This window comes from Tyto alba, unplaced genomic scaffold (assembly GCF_018691265.1).
Source record: "Tyto alba isolate M040663 unplaced genomic scaffold, T.alba_DEE_v4.0 Super-Scaffold_45, whole genome shotgun sequence".
Taxonomy (NCBI): domain Eukaryota; kingdom Metazoa; phylum Chordata; class Aves; order Strigiformes; family Tytonidae; genus Tyto; species Tyto alba.
The window spans coordinates 37205125-37224417 of record NW_024881321.1 but is presented as its reverse complement, the minus strand read 5'-3'; the positions used below and the strand labels follow the sequence as shown (position 1 = coordinate 37224417).

The 19293-nt window shown below is 39.9% G+C and overlaps 1 protein-coding gene across 2 annotated transcripts in view; it reads left to right on the top strand.

Annotated features, from left to right (window-relative positions):
• The window catches only part of GRTP1 (growth hormone regulated TBC protein 1), a 38751-nt gene that overhangs the window by 15275 nt on the left and 4183 nt on the right, over positions 1-19293 (top strand). For both annotated transcript variants that reach the window (XM_042806123.1, XM_042806122.1), the window contains exons 4-5: positions 422-546; positions 3802-3898. In XM_042806123.1, coding sequence (XP_042662057.1) covers positions 422-546; positions 3802-3898 — 222 coding nt within the window. The remainder of the gene's footprint in view (positions 1-421; positions 547-3801; positions 3899-19293) is intronic.

Genomic DNA, 19293 nt, shown 5'->3' with positions numbered 1-19293 from the left:
CTGAACAAGTCAATTGAAAGTTCATCATATTTGTTCTGAGAATATGCTTTCCTAGAGATGCAACTCATTTCATGCCACTTGGCTAGATAAATTTGGTATGTGCTGCTTGTCAGTCTAAAAGTCTGGTTTGCTTTCATTTAAGCCTTTGCAGTCAGATGTTGAGAGAATCCAATCTGTAGGACAATTTCCTCAGTCCTCATTGAAGTTTATTTCTGTACACTAATTGCATTAATCTTTCCAGGAATAGATTATCCTTGAATGCAGATGGCCTTTTAGCCGAAATAGAGGTAAAGCTGCTTCTTAAAATTCATTCACCAAAACTACAGTTTAGTGAACCATAGCGAAGTTTCAACTGTACTTCAGAAGAACTGTAAAAGTTTGTTTGGAAAGTGAATTTTTGGTCTCTTTCCTTTTTGTCTAGACATGAACAGAACTTTTCCAGATAATGTAAAATTCCGCAAAACTGCTGATCCCTGTTTGCAGCATACACTCTACAACGTATTGGTAGCATATGGGCATCATAATAAAGCAGTAGGATATTGTCAGGTATGTAATCACTTTTTAAACAATGCTGCATTTCGTCAGTGGTAATTGTTCTTGTCCATTTGAATATGTGTTTTTTAGAAGCAGATCCACAAACTTTCTGTTTTTCAAATGGCCTCAGGGGGAGGGGGTATGTGGAGAACAAATGACTTCAGGCAAGTTGAAATGTCCTTGTGAGTTTCTCTGTGGGCTTCTTTGGAACTAGCTTGATCATGTTTGGTTCCATTCATTAGCTGCAAAATAAATGTTTTATCACACATGCTTGTATCAAGATCAGTTGCTTTGGAGAGAAAGAGAAAGTGAGCTTGCCTTTCCTTCTCCCTCCCTCCAGCCATCTTTCCCAAAACGGTCGATGGTATGTATGAGGCATCATGAGATCTCAATTTCCTTTGTATTTTGAAAAATGTGACAGTGAAAACAGGAAGATCGGCATTTATGTGACATCATGTAGTTGGGGGAGTAGTAGCATTTATTTGGTGCCTTCTATCAGGATAGACAGGCAAGTAGGAAGAAAATTTGTCTGAAATTCAACCTGATACTGCTTAGACGGCATCTCAAAGAAGCTTCTGTTGTCACTGCCAAGTACTGTAAAGTTTCCTGTGGAACACAAAGATGATAAAATTTGATTCATGTCAGTCAAGAAAAAAGCAGCCAACTTTAAGGATCATAAAGAAGCAGGAACTGTCATGGGCAAAATGTGTTTTCAGTTCACGTAAGTCCTCTCCTCTCTCCTCTCCTTCCTCACCGAGGATATGTATGCTAATCTATACCTCATGTTGGCTGAGAAAGGTAGTACAGTAAATACAACTATTGCAAAGTTAAGACTATGAATTTTATTTATTGAATTCTGGAGATGAGAAGACTTAGAGGGACTTAAACCTAGACTGAAGTCACTAAAAAAAATAATTGTTGTGTATCCCAACCAGTTTTAGTACAGAAATTGTTTGAAGAATGGGAGTAAAATATGAATGATTTTTATTATTTTCAGTATTGCTTATTAAAATATAATTTTAATACTTTGAGAATAACAGAAGGGGTAGAATTATGAACACTCTTTTGCAAGTATCAGGCTCATATATAAAGGTAGTTATATCCACAACAGTGGACAACTTCTAAACCATGATAGCTTCTACTCAAAATGTATGTCCAATTGTTAGTAAAAAGTTTTGATACATTAACTGTTTAATGGGCTAATCTGCATTTTAATTGGCATTATGAACACTGGAGGTGAAAGAATACTTAAAAAGCCTTATGTGATTTCCCTTCACCTCTGGTCTCCTCACTGGATGAATGTTATCTTTTCTGGCTAAATAATTAGAACATAAACCAAAGGTCAACATCTGCTTTACAAGGCATGTTGTAAGTGAAGCAAAGTTTCAGAAAATCACCTTTTCTGCTAGTGAAGCAGCAGACTTCATCAAGATAGATAGAATGATACCCACTGCATGATGAGAGACCCTGTAAATGTTAGAAAACTCAGTGAAGAATGGATTTTTATTTTTTTCCCCAAGTGTTTTGCAGAGTTTTTACTGACTGAAGGCTCTTCAGGGGATGTTTCCATCATGCTAGTTCATTTGTGGTACTTTCTGGAATTGAAATCTCCCATCGGGGCGTGTGTCAGGCATTGCACTGTCATGCTGTGACAGTGGTACGGTGTTGCCCACCCTGGTATAACCAGCAAAATTCAGTGTCCTGTGAATATATGCTCCAGAGTAATTTTTTTGTGCATGCCGTGTTAAATGCCAAACAGTCTCCTGTCACAGTAGATGTAATTACTAAGCTAACTGTCAGCAGGGAAACAAATATTTGCCTTCCTAACTAGAAGGCCAAGCACAGCGTAAGGCCGTGCAAGGTCTGTGCAGTCCATTTGTAGCAACTGCTGTTGCGACTCAAAACTTGATAATGAAACATTGGAGAAGATGCAGTGTCCTAATATTTCCATGTTGTGGGAGTGTCGCAAGGCCTTCTGAGGTGGGACAGATGGGTCAAATCAGTTGAACACAAGAAAGGAGATCTGAGTTCAGAGGGGAGGTTGTAGCTTCCCCGGGGTTGGGAGGGGCAATGTTCTTGGTAGCTCTGGTCTGGCTCACAGCGCCACGCTTGGCAGCACTGCAGGATACCTGGAGACAGTGGTGCTGCCTGTGGCAACAGGCGTGCTGGAGAAGCCCAGCCTGGAGCAAGAGGGAAGAGGGAGAAGGCCGAAAAAAGGGATGAGACCAAAGAAAGCAATGTAACCAACACCAGTCTTCATAGCCTGTAAATATTTAAGTGTCATTTTCTGTTAGCTTAGGAAGACTTTGAGGGAGGGCTTGCACCTCAAGAGACAGCTTTTGTATATTGTTGTTTGGATGTGCTGCCTATATTATTAGGGTTGTTACCTTGTTTACAATGGAAGAGACATCTTAAAAAAATGCACGCTAGTTCACTTTCTTAGGCATGTAAATCGGTAATATTGCCATTACTTAACAGTGTTATGGTGGATACAAGAAAAAGAATGTCTGAAACAGAGACAATGTGTTTACAGGGAATACCAGTTTGTGAAACTCTGTTCTGTATGTCACTTCTCCTGCCAGAGAGTGTCAGTAATAGTTACAAAAACTGCACAGTTGGAATTTGCCCAGTCATGACTTGACTACTTTTCACAAATTTTCTGGTAGCTCTTCCAATCCTCCCACCCCCTGGTGTTTACCTTCTGTTTGCATGTTAAAAGGCAGGAGCTATAGTGGCCAGTCATTGACTATCATGTGAAGTACTGTAGGTATTATGGAAGCCAATGATTTATATACAGTCATTTGATGAGTAAAGCAGCAACAGCTTGTAAAAGCTGCTGGGGCTGCAAGTTTTTAGTAAAGAGTGTTTGGGTCAGGCATTCTCCTTCCATAGCCACACTGTCTACCTCCAGGTGTGTTTGTACTGCACGTCTAATACAGCTGGGTTTTGGTTCTGGTCAAAGCAGTTTTCAGTTACATTGGGACAGGGCTTTGGGATTTAACCAAAAAATTTTAAAAAAATTAAAGCTAAATTAAAGACTACTAATATTTTTCTTTTAATTTTCCTCACTTTGATCTTTGTTAATAGTTCTTGTTAGCTGTCATCATGCAGGTTTAACAGCTTGCTCAACTGGTGGCCTTTATAATTAGATTTTACTTAACATACCCGCTTTGTAGAACAGTAGTAATTTAGCCTTTAATCAAAAGAAATGAACTAGAAAGTCTTAAGATAAATGTATGCATCTTGAAACACTTCTTTCTTTTTCAGGGCATGAACTTCATAGCTGGATACCTGATTCTTATTACGAAGAATGAAGAGGAGTCCTTTTGGTTGCTAGATGCTCTTATTGGAAGAATATTGCCTGGTATGCTAAAAACATAGATAGTTGTATTCGTGTATTGGAACTTGGCTTTTAATTTATCTTCACATTGTTCTCCATTTTCAGAGGTTTAGATGTTAAAATGGATTTGCATAAACTGAAGATTTTCTAGCGTCCAGGAAACACAAGACAAAGACATGGCACACAGGCAAAACTTGTGTGTTTTATAGTCAGATTTTAGTCTTGTTGAAGTGGTTTATGTGTATGTTAATTTGCAGTCTTAATTCTCACTCCCTGCTTATACCTGGTAGGTAGATGTCTTCCTATATCAGTGTGATGCTGGGGAACAGGACTTGTGAAGATGTCTGGGATTTGGCACTTCTGGTTGCAGGAATATGATATGATACACAGATGAAGCAGTGATTGCAGAGCAGAGCAAAGATGGGAGATGTGCACAGTTTGAGCGTTGAGCCTGAAGCAGGAATTCCCAGTGGCTTGGCTGGAGGCAGCGTGAGCTTTCCTCAGAGGTGCTTGGCAAGGTGGTGGTAGTTTCTGCTGTGTCCCCCGCTTCTGAGTGGGGCTATCTTGGGCACTTTACACTTGGTGATTTTGCAACAAAGCAAACGAATGTCAAAGTCCCTGTCTGTGTTTGTATATGAAGTTGTTGTCAAAGCTCTGTTACAATCAATGGTGATCTAGCCAGGCTGGTCCATAGAGTCCAGGGGGAAATGCAACACACGCTAAACTATAGACGGTATTTATATCTGCTTAGTTCAGCAGCTCTCTAGGTTCCCTTGCCTGGATCTCTGGGTTTGCAGGAGGTGTTTATACACTGAATTTTGAATCTCACCACATGTGTGAAGTAGTTTAAAACCAGAAGCAGACATGAGGCACAGCTATGATTTATACTCCTATGCAATACATTTGGGAATGCTCTTCTTTGGGATTTAATTATAGGGGAAGAATGGTTTCATCGTGAATTCCCATTAGCATTGCACAGGACTGACTACAGCTACACCCTTAATGTAAAACCACACTCCAAATGGAAGACTAATGTTTCCATAAGGAGGCTTTGAAATTTCCTCTTAGCTGAGTGTTGCTTCTGAACAGATCTTTATCCCAGATGGTGACAGGCTAAATTCAGTGAATTACAGTGTCAACTAAGTGGTGGTCAAGGACATCAAGGTTGATGTTTTAATTTCTGCTTCTTTCTATTTTTGTTTAAGATTAAACTATATCAACAAAAAAGTATATAATTTGTGGTTCCTTATTGAACAGAAGGGAAAGTCTGTGAGAAAGAAGGAGAAAAGAGCTAAGAGTCTTTTACTGCTTTTGAATGACTGTAAGAAGTTATCTTTTACACTGAATACACACTGTAGGAACTTAGGTTTTCCTTGCATATGAGCAGAGCAGTTGGATTTCATTTGCAGATTGAAAAAGTAGAAACAGGCAGGGAGTGCTATGACTTGTCAAATCAGTCTGCAAATATTTGAGGGTTTGCAGCCTTGAAGTTTACTTTCAAGCTATAAAAATAGTCTAAAGAATAATCAACCCTGTCTGTTGCTTTTGCTCAGCCTTGAGAGACATAAGCTGTGCAAACAGGTAGGAGACTTGAGGGCTGCTGTCTGCCACGTGACCTGCCACTGGCTGCCATCACTGGATGTCTTTCTGTTGACATCACAGTGTGAGGGATAAGGCCCTCAGTAAAAGGCGAGTTTCACCGCAAAGGGATGCGTGGCAACTTTTGCTGTTAATCATTTTGTTACAATTATGTTTTTATTTGGGGCAAAGGAGTAGATTCAGAATTTTTTTTTTTCATTGATTTTGGTAGGGAGCTTCCCTTAGTTCTTGTATATCCTTATTCTACACTTTGCTGATACCTAAATGACAAAAGTTGCTCTTATTTTTCCCTCTTAGTCGTTGAATTTCTCTTACGCCAGTAGCATTGGTGATGAGAAGAAACGTGAAAGGCAATTACTGTGTATAAGAGAGATGTATATTTACTTAAATTATATTTATAGATACATTTTTACTACGCTGTTTACAGATATATTTTTACTACCCTGTAACAAGAGTTTTGTTACAGACTTTGGCCTGGGTTCAGCACATCCAGTACAGACATTCATCTGAGGTGCTGAAGTTAGAAACGTGTGCTTGTGTTTCTCTGATAGTCAGTGGGGAAGGGGGGGTATCTGATGAGAATTGCTGATCTGAGTGTGCCCCTTTCCCCTCCACAGTCAGTTTTAAGAGAGCTTGAGGTGTCCCTTCCAGCTTGGGTGTCTCAACAAGAGCCCAAGTTAGGGTAGTATGAATCTTTTATGTAGTGAAAATATTTGTATTAATTAATACAAGGCTTCATTGTCAGAAAACCTGTTGCTGGTGCTTTTCTTCTTTTCCCCCTAAATTAAAAAAAAAAAAAAATCCCCCTTTTATTCCCACTACCATCCTATATCATGCTTGAATTGTACATTTACAAGATTCAAAGCATGACAGATAAAATAATTGGCATCATTTCAGTGAAATATTGTGTGTGTGTATGTGAGAGAGAGAATGAGACAGACAGGCAGACTGTATCCATAAAGAAATTTACCCGGGTAAGTAAGTACTGCCTTTCTCCTAACAGTGCAAGGTACAGCACATTTCAGTTTAAAGCCCTATAATTATTTGTTGGAGAAGCAGAGAAACATTGTATATTCTCCAGATCTTCAGAGGGAAAAATGGCAGTCATTTTTTGTTGGATACTAACAATTTGATTAGGCAACATTTTTCCTTTAGTTTCATTGCTAATGCTCTTTTCTTGATCTGTTTTCATTCTAATCTACATGTTTTCCCCTTTCATGGCAACAGATATGCCTTCAGGTCATGTCCTAATTTTCGAGTGTGTCCTGTTGCTGCCAGTTAAATAGGTGACGAATTTGGACAATTCTGAAATCCCTTCTCTGCCCTCTGCAGTGTCCCTTTGAATTCTTCTTTCCCCTTGCCCATACACAGTTAATTACATTAAACAGCTGCTCCAGTACCTTGATGCAGACGGTGGTTTTTTGGTCAACAGATGAACCAAGCCAGCCACAGATCAATGTAATTGATTGAAAAATATAGAATGTGACACATTGGGGGCATTAGAGGCAGCTTTCTGGGGAAGTGACAGAGAAGGGCTCCCAAAGCTATGACTCATCTCCCCACTTGTACTGTTTTTTTAGGTCTGGGTAGAGGTATGTACCATAGAATATGATGAAGGCATGACTGCTTCACCCACAGACAGAAGGGAAACAGCTTGGGAATGGGACCCCATCAGTAGGGGGTTTCTGGCTGAATTGTTCTGTTACGCTCAAATGGAATTAGCACAGCAGGAGGAGCAAGCCAGCACAAATCACAATTTGGTTTGTTGGTATGTGGAGTTGCGTGCGTGCCGCTCTTCTGGCTGAAGGTACCACTGCTGGGTACAGCTGGGTGAGGCCAGGAGGATCCTGCTTCTGCTGAAGGCCTGTGGTCTACTGCCTTTTCTGTCTGTCAGCTGCTCAACCAGGGATTGGAGGGATTAGGAGCATATCTCATTTAAACACAAAGGGGGAAGAGAATTATTTGTTTAACTGAAGTTTTGGGTGTTACCAAGATCTTTTATTCCCAGGTTCATTCAAAACAGATGGCTGGAGCAGACGGTATTGCCCACAAGTAGCAGTATGGATTCAATTTGAGCTCAGAGTGGATGTGTCTGCAATTTGTATTCAGCGTAGCTCTAGTGTTTGTTCTGTTCATCACTCTCGTTCTTGTTGAGATTTTTTTTTTTTTGTTCTGTTGAGGAAATAATTGGGGAGGTTGCTTTAGAAAGCATCAGGTAGGTGGGAACTTTTAACTGTGGTACTTTGGTATGTAATTTAAGGAGCATATCTGTCATGTTTTACATATTTGTGATTAAATGGTGAGTTTAAGAGAAGAAAAACTTGACAATTTGGACTCACTTTAACATGACAGTTATGATTATATATAGCAGAACAACTTTAATTTTTTTTTCCCCTCACTTCAGTGGCTCTCAGTCTGAAAGCAGCAGTGTTTTATCAAGCTATACTCTAAACTGGACTTTATACTGGAGTTATTTACTCTTACTGAAAAGCAGCTGTGGAGTACCCCTCCAGTGATTGAGAGGTCTTAGGAGTTTTGCACTAGCCTGTTCATGGCCAATATCCTTTTATTCCTGTGCCAGTGCTGAATTTTGGGGGTAAAAAAAGTCCCCCTCTCTTGTGTTCACCTTTCATTCATGTGTTTGTAGGATACAGTCAATTAATTTTACAGTTCTTTTTTATTACTAAACTGCTTCAGTCAAACTCTCCGCTATTCCCGTTTTAGCCTAATAATTATTTTTGTGTGCTTGTTCTGGTTTGAATTGATTTTTCTTTTTCCTTTTTTTTTTTTTTTTTTTCCTTTGATCACAATGGCACCCTTTTTTTTTTTCCAGTGGGAAATTTGCTAGTGCCTTGTGCAGTGGCATTATTTCTCTTTTTTTCACAGCTGAAAATGTTTTAATTGAGAGAGGAAAAACTATAGGATCTCCCTTGCCTTTTTTTTGCCTTGTGGCACTCTGGTTTTGATTTGTGATCTCAGTAATAATGAATGTGCTATTGCTCCTTTCTGATTGTCAACAGATGTTTTTTCCACAGCTTATATGAATCCATGACACCCCTTTGCTGAACTTCATTTGCACGTTCTTGTCCCTGTCATTGTAAATATGATCATGTCTTTCTTACTTCAATCTTTTCGCTATGTTACCCTGTTGTGCCTTGTGTATTGACATGGGACAGTATCTCTCAGTTTAGGATTGTTGACAAATGACAGCCTTTTCTTTTTCTCCAACATTGTTAATAAAAATGTTACATTAGATGTAGTTTACAAGCATTCTTCAGTCTAACAACCTTCCTTCAGCCTGGTTCTTTTTAGCCTTTTGGGTTTTTTTTTTAAATGTTTTTACCCACATGTACCGCCTGGTTGTTTATCAATAATAGAAAATAAGAACAGAGTTTTGAATGATTAAATAGTGACAATAGGAGTAGACTGCATTGAACTAATGGGCATTATCTGCCAGGACACAAGGTTCAGTGCAAGATACCACTTTGGTGGGTGGCTTAGCGACTGCTGGTTAAGGCAAATGTGTGTATGTTGAGATAATAGATATCTAACGCATTTCTGTTTTGAGTGCTCTATGGTTATGAATTGTATCACACGTAGACTTGCAGGTACTGTTGTATAAGTGATTAGGCATAGTAATAGACATGAATATTTGAACTGAATAATAACACAGTTATCTATCAAACTCTTGTGTATCCATCTCTTTCGAGTGATTTGGGTTATAATGTTCTTTAAAGTCCCATCATACAGACCTTCAGTTTGAAGGGAAGGGCCGCTTGAGAAATGCAGAATGCTGTACTACCTTTGCAATACTTCCATTTAGACCGCTTGCTTTTAATTGCAGTTAAGCATGTATTCATTTCATTCTTGTGGCTGAGTTTGTTTTGATACCCTGGTTGGGTATTGCCGGGGAACCTCTGAATGCAGAACTGGCTAGGCAGCTGTGTCTTTTAATACCTGCTTCTCCAAAGGGGAGTGGAACTTTGTTTCACATGAAGCATTTTATTCAGCTGTGCAGGTAAGAGACAGTGCTAGACCCAAATAGTAGTAATGTTCAGTGGACTTTGCAGGCTGTGAAGGAGGCTGTTGTGATGAAAAGTGTGTCGTTTTGCAGAGAAGACCTGAGCACCGCAGGCATGTCGCCTTTTGGTGTGGAAAGCTTCTTGCAAGGCTACATATAACATGCACGTTTGCAAAATAGTTTTGATAACTAAGCTTTTTTAATAGCACCATCAACCCCCCAAATTTCAGATTGATCAGTTTTGGGCTGTTTGCTTATCTTCCTCCTCTGGTAGCACCCAGCTACAGGGCCATGAGCTGGCAGAGTTCTCACCCATCCCTGGAGAGCTCCTCTGTGATCGCCTGCGAAGCTGTAGCAGTGTGTGCCTCTGAAGTACATCCTCACCCCTATCACTGGGAGGGAGGAACGCTTGGCTGGTAGGCTGAATGATTGGGAGGTTTGAAATACAGGACTCCAACATGTTTTACTGTTAACCAGCAGCCATGATGAAAGCATTCATCTTCGAACATTAGAGGTCAGTTGCATTTACCTAGGAATTAAGCATGCAGTGTCCTGTTAAGCTGAAGATGGAATGTAGGAGTCATCATGTGCCTGTATTTAGAAGTCATGATAAGCCTGAAATGCTTATTACTTACAAATCTATATTTAGATTTTTGGAAGAATTTGTTTCCTATATGTATTGTATGCTTCCTCCTCCCCACCTCCCTCACCCCTGAAAATCACAAACATCATCAATAAAAGAACAATCTCAATATTTAGCCAGTATGCTTCAGGTAGCTCAGTAGAAATCTTGGTCTTGTCTAAAACAAAAGTTTCCTGTATATGACAAGAATATACATGTTAGCCTTACTTTTGTGAGGAAACATGCCAAGTTTCAGCTATGCAACAAAAGGACCCATAGTGTTTAAAAATGCTGAATAATATTATGCTCCTTGATATGACTGTATTTACACTAGAAGCAAGACCTAAATGACTTTTTCCACCCAGAAAAGTCAAGTATGCCTTTTTCCTTCTGGCAGGCAAGTCTTGTATTCATATAATTCCTTTATGTTGAACTTGAGGTATCTTCAGAAGGCCTTCTGTGGTACCACTCTGGATAGTACTGCAGCCTTTGTCTATCTCTGCAGCCAGTGGTATTTGTCTGTTTATCTTCTCAGCAAATGAAAGTTTCATCCTTTCAAAAGCCACCAGCAAAATAAACTTTTCAAATGAAATCTTAGTTCAGTTAGGACTGAACAAAAGTAGAATTCCCTGGCTGTGTACAAAGGAAGAGGTAGGTAGAGTGGTGGAAACACAGAAGTGTGGGTTTGGGGGGAAGAGGTCCCTCCCCTTTTTTTTTTTTTTTTAACATGTAAAAAAACCCAAACAGTTAGTAGTCAAGCCTTAGCATGCAGCATAAGGCTTACTTAGTTTGTGTTTTATATTTTATTGGAATAGCCATGTTGGAGGGATAGGGTTTTTTTAGTTTTACTTAATGGCTCTAGTTGTGAAAGCACTAATATGCATGTGTGGTATTGAAACTATAGTTTTGACAGAGCTGCCTCCATGCTGAAAGGTTTGTACTGTTTTAACTACATCATTAAAGCAGCAGAGGTGCAAAGCCAGAGTGAGTGGCTTATTTCACTCCTCATAGTGTGTTGTGTTTTTTTTTTTTTTTTTGGGAGGGGGGCGGACGGGGGATGGGGAACGGGGATGGATGACATGACACACGACCTTCTAATGGTCTGCCAGGGCTCTGTGTGTTCAATTACAATTTTAATAATGCAGCCTTCCTGCATGTGTCACTTTGACAGCAAGAAGAAATGTATAACGCTGTTATAGGTGCTCAACGTAGATCCTAATATAAAGTTCTGTATTTTAACTTATGGATACATTCTACGGGGATTTACATGCTTTACATGCCATGCGTTAAATACCAAGACTCATAAAACTGGAAATGTAACTGGATTTGCTGTACAAGAAGCCAGCTGAGGAAATGGTAGGATTTCTTCCCATTCCCTCTGCAGCAGACTCATTTGGCTAGCGCTCATCTTTGTGAAAGGTCCCAAACTTGGTCTGAAAGAAAGACCCTACCATCATGCCTAGCAGTGTATTCAAACCATAAATCACTCTTATTAAAAATGTTTGCTATGCTTTTTATTGGAATTTGCCTTGTCCTAACTTATAGCTATTGCTTCTTTTTAAGACTTTCGCATACTATATTGAAAAGCCCATACTGCCTAGGGTGTTTTCTCTGTGAAGTGTTCAAGTTTGCTTTTCATTTTCCTTGTGTAAATTCTACAAACAGAGAAGTTCCTTACAGAGCTCAATTTTTGTAAATAGTGTTTATAACCCTTTCTTTCACATCCTTTCCAGTTCTTCAACTTCCTGCCTCAAATGTGACTATCAGAGCTGGAAGCAGTTTTCTAACCTCAGTTTTGCTAATGTCATACACAGAGATGACATACTCTCTGCTTCAGTAGTGAATGTATCCAAGGGTTACTTTGACTTTCCTGGAGCTAAGACATGCTTACTCTGGATTTATAGTATTTGCAACTTAAGATTCTGCAAAATTGTTTAAAGTGCTCAACTGTATTGTCAAGTTGCTTGTTTTTTTCTGGTTGGGATTTTTTGGGGTTTTTGTTTGGTTGTTGTTGCTTCTTTTTTTTTTTTATATGGCATAGTATGAAGAAGCACTGACAGCAGGCTTTGATACTATTTCAAAATACAGTATAATGCATATGCAGCGTAGGTGACTACATAAAGAATGTGTTTGTGGAAGATGTGCTTTGGGAGTAAAAGAAATTATATGAAGACAATTGTGCAGTCCACAGTGGTAATTTTTGTCTACCTAAATGTACAAGAAGTGACTCTGTTTAGTTTCAGAGAGATGCTCGGGAAATACAACCTTGGTTGAGTCTTGTGTTTTTTGTTCAGAAGACTTGAATGCTTTACTAAGCTTTCGATTTATGTCTAGTGGAGAAGTCTCATTTGTTCCTCTTACAGTTTTAAAACCTGTTGCTTCAAGGTTAAAATTAATACTCTTGTTAGCTTCTTCAAGCTTGAAGTAAGAGGATTGTGACATTCGTTCCCATTCTCTTCAGACTGAAGGGTTGGATTGATTTCCCTCTCTAAATATCAGGCTAGGACCATATGTGTCTGTCCAGCCTCCTGCCTAGTTCCCATGGTGTGACTAGCATTCTTGTAAAGAGCTGAAGAAAATGTAGTGCTGGGGTGGTTCTGAAGTGTGCGAGAATATAAATGCTGTGTTTTGTGCTGAGGTGTTAAGAATAATCTTGTCAGTGTGGTGAACTGATAAAATAGCTATTCTTCCTAATCCCACAGAGGAATTAAAAAAGCCACAGGTCCAGGAATCCTTACTCAGCTGAGGTCATCAGTCATTAAGACTCACTGTACAATTTTAAACTCATTTTTAAAAAAAAAATTAAAAGGTTTGTTTCTTCTGCAGGCATGATAAGCAGTTGTGGTAATCTTCAATGCTTTTTCATGAATTTCCTCTTCATTTGAGGAAATTGGTGTTAAAAGCCTGCTAAAGTGTTTTGTGAATTAAAAGACTTGGCTCCTGGGACCATTGTCAACCCAGTAAGCTGCAGCCTTCTCCAAAGTGTGCTCTCTAGACTGGCACAATTCATAAAGTGCCATGACTGGAGTTGGGCCAGGGAATCTGGAGACAGCCGAGTGGTGAATAACCCGTGTCCGTTGGTGTCTATCAGCTCACTGAGGCTATGAAAAAACCACTGTCCACAAAAGGAGCAGTTCCAGTGGTAGTGGGTACAAAGAGGGAGAAGAAAGGGGAATTGGCCAGCAGCATTTTGCTCAGGGTTATGTCTAATCTGTACATGAGTGCTTTGGTAGATATAATTTTAGACTAGTTTTTAATGATGCAGATGTCTCTATTGAGCAGCACACAACAGAGAGTTAGTATTAAAAAAAACCAAACCAAAACAAAAAAACACAAACAAACAAACAAAACAATAAAAACAAACCCCAAACCAACAAACAAAACAAAACCAACCAACCAAAAAAAAAAAAAAACACCCCAAACAAAACTAGCCAGTTTCATTCTCCATAACTAGAATGTCTGAAGGTTTCATTTGTGCTTTTTAACATGCTGCTAATCAGTTTGTTTCTCCAAGAGGTTACACACAGAGTATTTCATGTATTTCATCTCTGCCTTCTGTAATGTCTGGAAGGATATTGTCTTTGCCTTTCTTTCCATTGTCTTTATAATTAACAAGCATTCTTCTTCAATTTCCAAATAGCAGCTACTACATCTGCTCACAATCCCACTGTGCTTTGTGTAATGCAAATAGGAAACCAGAGGGCTCTTTCTGCTCCACAGGATCCATTTTACAAGTTTGGGATCAGAAGCAAAAGATTAATACAGGCAGATGGAATTATGTAGAAACAGTCAAACACTGCCTTTTTGTGCTTGCTGAAAAGGTGTTAGTAGTAACTAATTTCCCAAAATACTATTATTCTGAATTTTGTGTAATCAGTATCACAGCCAATATGGATCCATAAAATGCTTGCATTCTCTTCATTCTCTTTTTTTTCCTTTTCTTTTTTTTTTTTTTAAAAAAAAAAAGATAGTTCTGCCAACCAAAATGAATTGGGCTTGCTTATGCTTTTTTGAAAGCTAATATTCAGTTATGAATGATGTGGCGGCTTCTGGTTCTGGTGTGAGTTCAGTGTCTCAGGACAGAAGTTCTGGTTCAGTTTGGTTCAATGAAGAAAAAATAAAATATGGCTTGAGCCTGTCTTGGGTTCGTTTGTTTGTTGGATTTTTTTCTCTGTACCCTGGAGGATTAGGAATTTGTTTTAAAAAATATCATAATTAAGGGTTCAGCTTGCTCTTTAACCACATATCTGCAGGATATTGCTTTGGCCAGGACATCTGCAGGGGGTCACTTTGGTCTGATGTTGCAGAAAGAATTGGCAGTACTCTTGGTTTTCCTCCTTTTCCTCCTTTTCCTGTTGTGACTTTCTGATTTCCTCCCAAACAGAGGTTGTCCAATTTTTTATGCCAGGCTCGTGATGTAGATTTTTACAAGATCTATTGCACCTTTTTAGACTATCCAATGGTAGAAATAAAATAGCAGAACATTGCCCTGCCTTCTTGTACAAAGCAGGCTGAGAGTCACCAACGGAGAGGATGAGTCAATAAATTGTGTAGGAATGCTATAAATGGGATTTAGATGCTCTGAAGGTGAGAAGGGACTGCTGTCATAATCTAGTTTGACCTCTGTAACCTAAGTGATGAAACTCATTCCCTGTGTGTTGAATGAAGTTCATAAACTCAGCCATGATAGCATATCTTTTTGGAAAGGAAAGCTTTGTGCTGCCGGGGTTATTTAAAATAACCCCTGTGTTCTGTAACATGCAAACAGATAAGTTTTATACTGAAGAATTACTGGAAAGGACTTTTTCCCACAAGTGCATGTGATGGAATCTGTTTCTGTTTTGACTTGAAATGTAGAACTGTGTGCTTTTCATTAAGTTGGCCAATTCTGTTCATGGCAACCTCTGCTTTTGCCTGCCAGCACTGAGGCCTGCTCTGTTTGTCTTCTGAATTCCAGTCAAGTCTGGTAGAAAAAGGTAACATGCATCTACAGCAAGGAGATATTTTTGAATGTGGCATGTTATATATCAATAATATACTTATATAAATACAAAAATGAACCATTTTTGCTTGTTCTTGGGGAGGAGAGAGAACATTAATTCCCCCTCCCCTGCTGTGGCTTTCATGGATGTTGTAAACATATTCTTGTGAATAATTGCTTATGGCTGCTAGAAAAGTTGAGCCAGCTAGTTTTTAATTTTTCAGTTTGGTTAAATTGGATCACCAAGGCAAATCACTGAGTTTGTCCCAGAGTGGATTATAGAGGCTCTTGAAATAATAGTTAGAAGTGCTGGAAGATAAGCAGCAGAGCTGAGGTCTTGTCTTGGATATTTCTATAACACTTAAGAATTCATATCATGTTAGTTCCAGCAGAAGTATTTATATTTAACCTGACATATGCACAACAGACTTAAAGGATTCTTTTTTAACTTCTACAGCTCTGACTTGTAGAGGTAATTTAAGGTTATAAGAGTACTGCTTCTTAAACTTTTATTTTTGGAACCTCTTAATCTATTTGTAACGAGAGAACAAGGTCATATAGTCCCTACAAGCTTTATCCTTATTTCCTGCAAATCTCATTACCGCTCTGGAGCACGAGCTTAGTCCTCGACATCCTCGTAGGACTGAGAGGTGCCAATTATTGCGATGGGGCGACGGTGACATGTCGTTTAAGGACTATCTCTTTGCCAGATGCTGAGCTAGAACAGGTTTCAAGCTCGGTGGCAGCATGCCACAGTCAGTGCAGTGTTAGTAAAAAAAAAAAAAAAAAAAGGCCCTTTAAATAAGGGAAAATGTCCTTTCATCTGGTCACCTGTGTTGTACAGGAGCAATAACGTACCCAGCAGTTGGTGAAGCTGGCTTTTCCTTTTTGCTGCTCGACTCCAAGAGGAAGAGGAGCTGACGATCTCAGCAGAGCCATGGGGCTGCACCGCCCTGCGGGGTCAGCGCTCTGATGAGGAAGGGGCTCTCGGTGGGGTGAATTCCAGAGGGGGTGCTGCCTGCATTGCCCTCTGCTATGTTCTCGGACACTCCTAAAGGTAGCCAGGCAGCCCAGATCCATAGGCAGGCACCAGGGCCGGCAGGCTAGGTGAAGTGGGTGCGTGTGGGTGAGCAACAGACAAAGGGAAGCGGGGAGGAAAGTAAGGAAAGCCTAGAAACCGGTTTACAAAAGAGCTTGTAATGTGGAGAAGGAAATGTGGAGTTTCATATTGAGAAACCTAATCCTCATCGAGACATTTTTCTGGAAGTTAGTAATTTAATAACAGAACATAATAATAATTTATAATACAATAATTCACTTGTTTTCTCCCAGAATAAGATGCGATGAAAAGTAATGCAGTGTGTCATCACCTAAATGTTAGTATTATCACTTCCATTTGATAATTTGAGGAATAAAACAAAGCAATGCTGCTGCGTGGGTTTTTTCAGGGGTATGTTACGTTGTCAGAGGACATTCCTATAAAGCAACCTAGATCAATAGACACACAATATAATTAGCCTGCGTTTGATTATTTTCATTTATTTATTTAATAGTAAGTGGTAGATTGGGAGCAGTTCCTGATTCAGATCTGCTCTGGGTCATCAACTGCTCAGTATTTTGCCATATTATTGAGAGGAAAAAATAATACGTGAATCATGGAAACCTAGAAATTTCAAATAATGTGCAAGATAAGATATGGAAGGAATATAAAGCTAATGTATTTTGATGGTAGAGGAGTAAAAATAACTTGGTGCACAGTATCTTGTGAAAATCAGCTTTGTGGTGTGGGGGAGGGTTAGGCTTGTGTATCCTTGTGTGCAAACAAGGATATCTTGACTTCAGGGATTGATTCTGGGCCGAGCAGCCAATTGTAAAAGACATGAGGAAAATAGGACACACGGTGAAACGTTTGCAGCAAGGGAGAGCTGCAGGATTTCTGCTGAGGGGACGTTTCCAGAAGGCTTGGGGGTCCGGGCCACCCCTAGCAAATAAGAACAGAAGAGCCGTGTAGGTTAAATGTTACCAAGCACTTAAAGCACCAAACCAAGTTACAAAACCATTTTCAGTAGCGAGCCCAGCCATGGACCACGGAAGGAGGCTCGAGCGTGCCGCTGGAGCCTCTTCGGACTCGCCTGTGTCGTTGTGGCCATCCCGGCGTAGCCAGTAGCCCCGGTGACTTGCTGGGTGGCAGAGTGCGTGCCCCGGGGGGGGGCTCTGCCCGGGGGGGCCTGGCCCCCCTCCCGCCCATGCCAGGGCTGTGCTGCTGGCTCTGTGCTGTCCCCTGGGCCGCTGCTCTGCCGGCGAGTTCCTTGGAAATGATCTGGGAGTAAGTTCTGCACAAATACGGGGCCCTGCAGGGGTGTTGCTGGAGGATTGGAAATGCAGCTTTCCTAATCTGAGGAGCTAATTTTATACACATACATTTGTGTATAAAAATGTGTGTATATATATAAATTATCTATATTAAATTATAACTGCTTCTTAATGATGTGTAATTATAATTAATACCCACCATAATTAATGTATACTAATTACATATAAAAATGCCTTAGATGCCGACTTTTTTTTTTTAATTTTTTTTTTTTTTTTTTTTTTTTTTTCAATGTAACTTCTTTCTGTTGTGAACTGGCAGCTAATATCCTGGAAACAACCCACTACTGGGTTCTTGGCATTTGCATGAAATCGTTAATCACGCCTCCCGGTTGTTTCAGCGGCGCTGGGCTGAACGTTGCCCTGCAGCGTACCAGGGAGCTGCTCCTGCTCCGCCAGGAATGGCAGGAGGCTGCCCCAGATAAATGAATAGCTCCTTTTTCCTTTCTGTCCAGCAGGACAATCTAGTCAAACTTTGAACAAAATTCTACTTTATGTCAAGTCCTCCCAGCTGCTTGCTGCTTCAGTTATTCAAGGAGTGACGTATTCAAGTTGCCTGGCTGTTCACTTTTAACTTGCTAGCTTCCAAAAAGCTGGGTGGGTGTCCAGTTGCGTTCTCACCAAGATCCTGACATTTACTTTGCTGTACAAATTAAAAATAGCAGCCGCTGTGATTTCAGCGTATCAGATGGTTGCAGCAGAGCAGAGAGCCTGTGGGCTGCCCTCCCGAGGCCACTCGCCAGTGGCAACTTGAATTTTTAAGTACTCGCATGTCTCGGGAGCACAAAAAATAATTAAAAAAAAAAACCCCTGGTTTGTGGATGTATGAGATGAGGAGGAAGGGTAGGAAAGGGAAGGCGGCTTGTTTTTTTGAAATGTGATTCTTTTTCACTTACATTAAAGCAGCATTTAAAAAAAAAAAGTTTACTCAGCCGGTTACCATTGTTTTACCTGCATCCCAGTTCACAAATGAGCACAACACTGACACAAGGTAATGTACAAAGAGTTCTTTGTGTCGGCTTTGAGGTCACAGTGTGACTCTGGTTTTAGTACACTTTTTCACGGGATTACATGTACTTTAGCTCTCAGAGGTTTCCCTTCAAGCAATTCAAAAGCAAATGGTTAAAGGAATGTGTATAGAGTGGCAGTGACTCTTAGGTCTGGAGAGGAGTTTTACCTACCGTTCTTCAATGGAAGCAAATCAAATAAAAGATCACAGACAAAAAGCTACATTCCTAATGGTTGAATGTAATGCTCCTTAGTACTGCAAAAATTCCTGTAGACGTTCTGCAGTAGAACATCTACAGGAGTAGATGAAATGTAGAAATGTAGAGCAAATAGTTCCTGGGAGTGGAATTCTGTCCAAGAAAAGTTCTGCCACAGAAAAGAGTGGGGTATTAAACCGCTCTTGTGATTTAATTGGAGAAATTAAAGTGGTTATAAAAGCACTGTGTAATTGGGGCATCTTAAACTTATTTGTGGCACTGGGAGGTTTTATTAAAATAATTTCAGACAAACGAACTTTACTTTTTCTGATTCCGTCACCTTCCTGTGAACCATTGGTCTGTGCTGTGTGTGTCTGGGATCATTGGCAGAAACCAGCTAAGGTAGAGAAACCTGAAATGCAGCTTTCTAGAATCAGTGAAGTAAAGAAACACATACAAAGGTGCTTGTGTTACCAGTTCTTTCTTTCAGTAAATAATGTGAATAACATAGGTCTTGTCAGCAAAGTGCTAGTGAACCATCAAGGAGTCCTTCCCAGGGCTGGAGCCATCAATTCCAGCTTAAAGTTTCTGTCAACATCTAAGCCCAAAATGTGAATTCCT